This window comes from Anarrhichthys ocellatus, unplaced genomic scaffold (genome assembly GCF_004355925.1).
Source record: "Anarrhichthys ocellatus isolate YVR2014 unplaced genomic scaffold, GSC_Weel_1.0 scaffold5238, whole genome shotgun sequence".
Taxonomy (NCBI): domain Eukaryota; kingdom Metazoa; phylum Chordata; class Actinopteri; order Perciformes; family Anarhichadidae; genus Anarrhichthys; species Anarrhichthys ocellatus.
Genome location: NW_022285212.1, coordinates 1 through 3,650, shown reverse-complemented (window position 1 = coordinate 3,650; position 3,650 = coordinate 1). Strand labels below are relative to the sequence as shown.

The following is a 3,650-nucleotide window of genomic DNA, read 5'->3' as shown; positions in this document are numbered from 1 at the left end:
CCCTGGTGGACACGAGAGAGAATGCAGCTTTAACACATGAAGCTTTGACTTCACTTTAAAGAACAAAATGACATCCAGTTAGGAAAAGGTTTTGTTATGGAGCACTGTGAAACACCACGAGCTCCAACTCTTCACAGCAGAACACTGATGAAGACTATTTCTCTGAGACTTACCGCTCTGAACGAGGCGTCCAGAGGCCAGTGACCGAAGCAATGCTGGAGAAACAGGTAGAGCTTCTGCTGCACGAAACGCTGCACCACCACTCTGTAGACAAGAGCAACACCACACATGTTGTTAGGAGTCAGTTTAATAATGTGTGTATATACACAAATACACTTACTCTATAAGGGAAGGAGGAAGTCAAGAACGAGTAACGTCAACGTGAAGACAGGTAAAAGCTGCTCATTAGAGAAATGGACAAACAGTTCATTTAAATAGTTTATTAGTACTTTTAGCTCCGTCAGCACTAGAATGTAACTGCACCTTATGTCTGCCTGCCTTACAGTCGACCCTCGTTCCCCTGCATGTGTCTCTTATTGTTGTTCTGCTGTGTCGGACCGATTTATACATATTATATAATCTGCATGTTGTGTGCTTCTGCTCTGTATGTTTTCAGTACGTATGCATGTTTCTATGATCATAAGTATGCATCATGTCTCTGCTCTGCATGTTGTCTGATGAGCCTCTGTGTTGCATGTCTTCACAGTACTTCACCGTGTAGTATAAAGGAGTCCTGAATGATGCTCTACTCGTATTAATATCCTCTTATTTATTTCTGCAGCTTATGAACGGATGTTATTTTAACCTTGTATTCAGTTGACTCTAACATCTGTCCAGGTGTTACAGATGTAAACTAGCCTCTTTGCTAATAACTTTACAGTGATGTTGTGTTAACGTCCCTGTAAACAAACCAATAAACAGCTCATGAAATAGACAGTAACTGGAGGATGAAGCCGACCTCTTGAACTCCTCCAGCGGGCTGGTGTGAGTGTGTGAGTGGGCCGACGGTGAGGAGGAGGTCAGCGTCTCTGGCTTCAGGCTGTTGGAGAAGGCGTGCAGGTGTTTGACCAGGAGACGCACCACCAGGACGTGCTCCTCCGTCGGGCTGAAGGGCTCCTGAGGAGACAACAGGTCACATGGTGCTACAGAGAACCACCAGCAGCTCAAAGCAGCCAATCACAGCGCTACCCTCGGTCCAGAAGCAGCCAATCACAACGCAACCCTCGGTCCAGAAGCAGCCAATCACAACGCAACCCTCGGTCCAGAAGCAGCCAATCACAACGCAACCCTCGGTCCAGAAGCAGCCAATCACAGCGCAACCCTCGGTCCAGAAGCAGCCAATCACAGCGCAACCCTCGGTCCAGAAGCAGCCAATCACAACGCAACCCTCGGTCCAGAAGCAGCCAATCACAACGCAACCCTCGGTCCAGAAGCAGCCAATGAGAATCAGCGCATTGCTTTCTGTAGAGTTCAGAGGTCTCACGTCTATGAAGTGTCAGTTTGACGTTGCTGAGAGAGGAATGGTTCTGTCAGTGTGAACATCACTCTCACTGCTCTGCTGCGTATTTACCCGTTACAGTAATATACGATGAGATAATAATAATAATAATGTCTGGAACCAAGAACTTCCTTTGAATTGATCAAAACAATAATCATTTATTCTCTTCCTAAGTCTGTAAAAGTCTTTCAGTCGATATATAATTCAAAGACTTAACGCTGGACGTGGATGAACAGTATCATCTGATTTTTTATAATTTTTAAATGATCACTTCAAGACGACCGTGACTCATTAAAGTGTGAAAGGACCACATCACATTTTAATAAACGTCTGTTTGGGACCTCAGAGCTGCGTGAGCTGCAAACCACAAAGCTGCTTCATAACCTCTGAACATTAAAACAATATATCTGATCATGTCATGATGACTGGCCTGTAAATAGAGATGTAGTCGTATCGTCTGCGTTGAGCAATAGTGTCGATAGATAGAATCCCCCCCCCCCCACCACAGACTCCAGACTTAGTGTTAAAAACGTGCATTTAAAACAACAACAACATGCAGACTAACACACACTACACATATTCGATCACAAAGCTGCAGCATCACTGCTCCTGTGGAGGCATTCCTCTGACGGTCAGACTGAATGACGTCATACAGGAATCACAAGAGCGTTTAACGTAATAACATTAACTACTTTATCAACTGTGGGATTGAACCAAACTCGCTGCTTGTGGATCCGTATATGAAAAGATCGAGATGCACCGATCCGTCTTCTATATATGCCTATGTCTCTATATATATATATATATTTATATTTATATGTGTGAGTCGGCCTGACGTCAGATCTCCGTGTTGGTTCGGTGCATCCTTAAAGAAAAGAGACGAGAGCCCTCTTTCAACAGTCAGCCATGACACATATAGAGTCTTAATTAAGTAATTACTGACCTAAAGGTGGAGGAGAAGTAGAGATGATGAGGAGCTACTTCCACTTTACAAAGCTCCATTGTGTTTTATCATGTTTGGGTTATCGTGCATCTCAATTCATCAATGCTTCCTCAGACTAAACATCCATAATGTGAATAAGTTGATATATATGCACTCAGTCTGCAGCAGAGAAACACCTCCTGCTGTGAGCTGACGGAGGTAAAAGGTAACAGTACTTGGTAGGTGTGGAGGGCCCCAGAGCCTGGTGGGGCGAAGGGTTGGCTGGACATACTGAGGCGGTACTGAAGCAGGGCCAGCTGATCACCCGTTACCACCAGGAGGGAGAGGAGGATGAGGAGGAGGAGAGACGGCAACAAAAAGGTGGAGGAGGAGGAAACAGCAGCGTGGAGAGAAGGGAGGAGGAGAGAGGAAGGAAAGGTGGCAGGAGGAAGGTACACATGAGAACAGCAGAAAGAGGTGGCAGCAAAAGAAATATAAGAAGGAGACGGAAACCAGACGGAAACATTCAGGAGGAAGACAGGAAGTAGAGGAGAAGAAGGAGACAAAATGAGAGGTTGACTGTGGGAACACAACGTGATGAAGAGGATGAAGACTGCACACAGAGGGGTCACATGGGCTGAAGGATGGGAATCAATACCAACAATCAACAACACACATTTCACTGAGTCGACTGTGGATCATTGTGCTGACTAATGGAAACATCAACCAGGAAGTACATCCACATCTACACAAGAGTATGACCTCCAGTGTGGGGGTTTTACTCGACTGTATATATATCTATATCTGTAGATATATAGATACTGTCTATAGTGAAGATAGATTGTGTTTTGAATGGTTCCCATCCCCGAGGCTGAACATTATTAGCAGAGTGAACTCAGAACTGTAAGATGTAGTCTGAAGATGATACATGTGTGATCAGATGATGTGTTCTGTGGTCCGTTAAACTCATTCATGTTAAACAGATCATTTAGTAAATAGAAACATGACGAGTAAATCTTACAGCTTCAGTCCACTCCTCACAGACAGAACACAGTAACAGCACTACAGGGTCCAGAAACCTTCATGATGGCGTCTCACACACAGAACACACACATGCAACAGAGGTGAAGAGAAGCAGAAACACTTCTACAGGGAACACATGCAACGACTACATGCAGCAACTGAACTCATCAGATATATAAAAGGCATTTTAAAAACTTTTTTTTTTTT

General features: G+C 44.4%; 1 protein-coding gene across 2 annotated transcripts; it reads right to left on the bottom strand.

The window, feature by feature from the left end:
* Window positions 1–6: 6 nt before the first annotated feature.
* On the bottom strand, window positions 7–3,644 carry LOC116379799 (sphingomyelin phosphodiesterase 4-like). 2 transcript variants are annotated; one of them, XM_031841768.1, is made up of 4 exons: window positions 3,442–3,644; window positions 2,657–2,737; window positions 959–1,116; window positions 7–264 (listed from the first exon to the last, which is right to left on the bottom strand). In XM_031841768.1, exons 2-4 carry the CDS (start codon window positions 2,708–2,710, stop codon window positions 132–134), a joined length of 345 nt encoding a protein of 114 aa, XP_031697628.1. In that variant the 5' UTR covers window positions 2,711–2,737; window positions 3,442–3,644; the 3' UTR covers window positions 7–131. The 2 variants fall into 2 exon arrangements, with proteins under 2 accessions (XP_031697628.1, XP_031697627.1); XM_031841767.1 differs by having other exon boundaries at window positions 2,657–3,644.
* Between the last annotated feature and the right edge of the window lie 6 nt (window positions 3,645–3,650).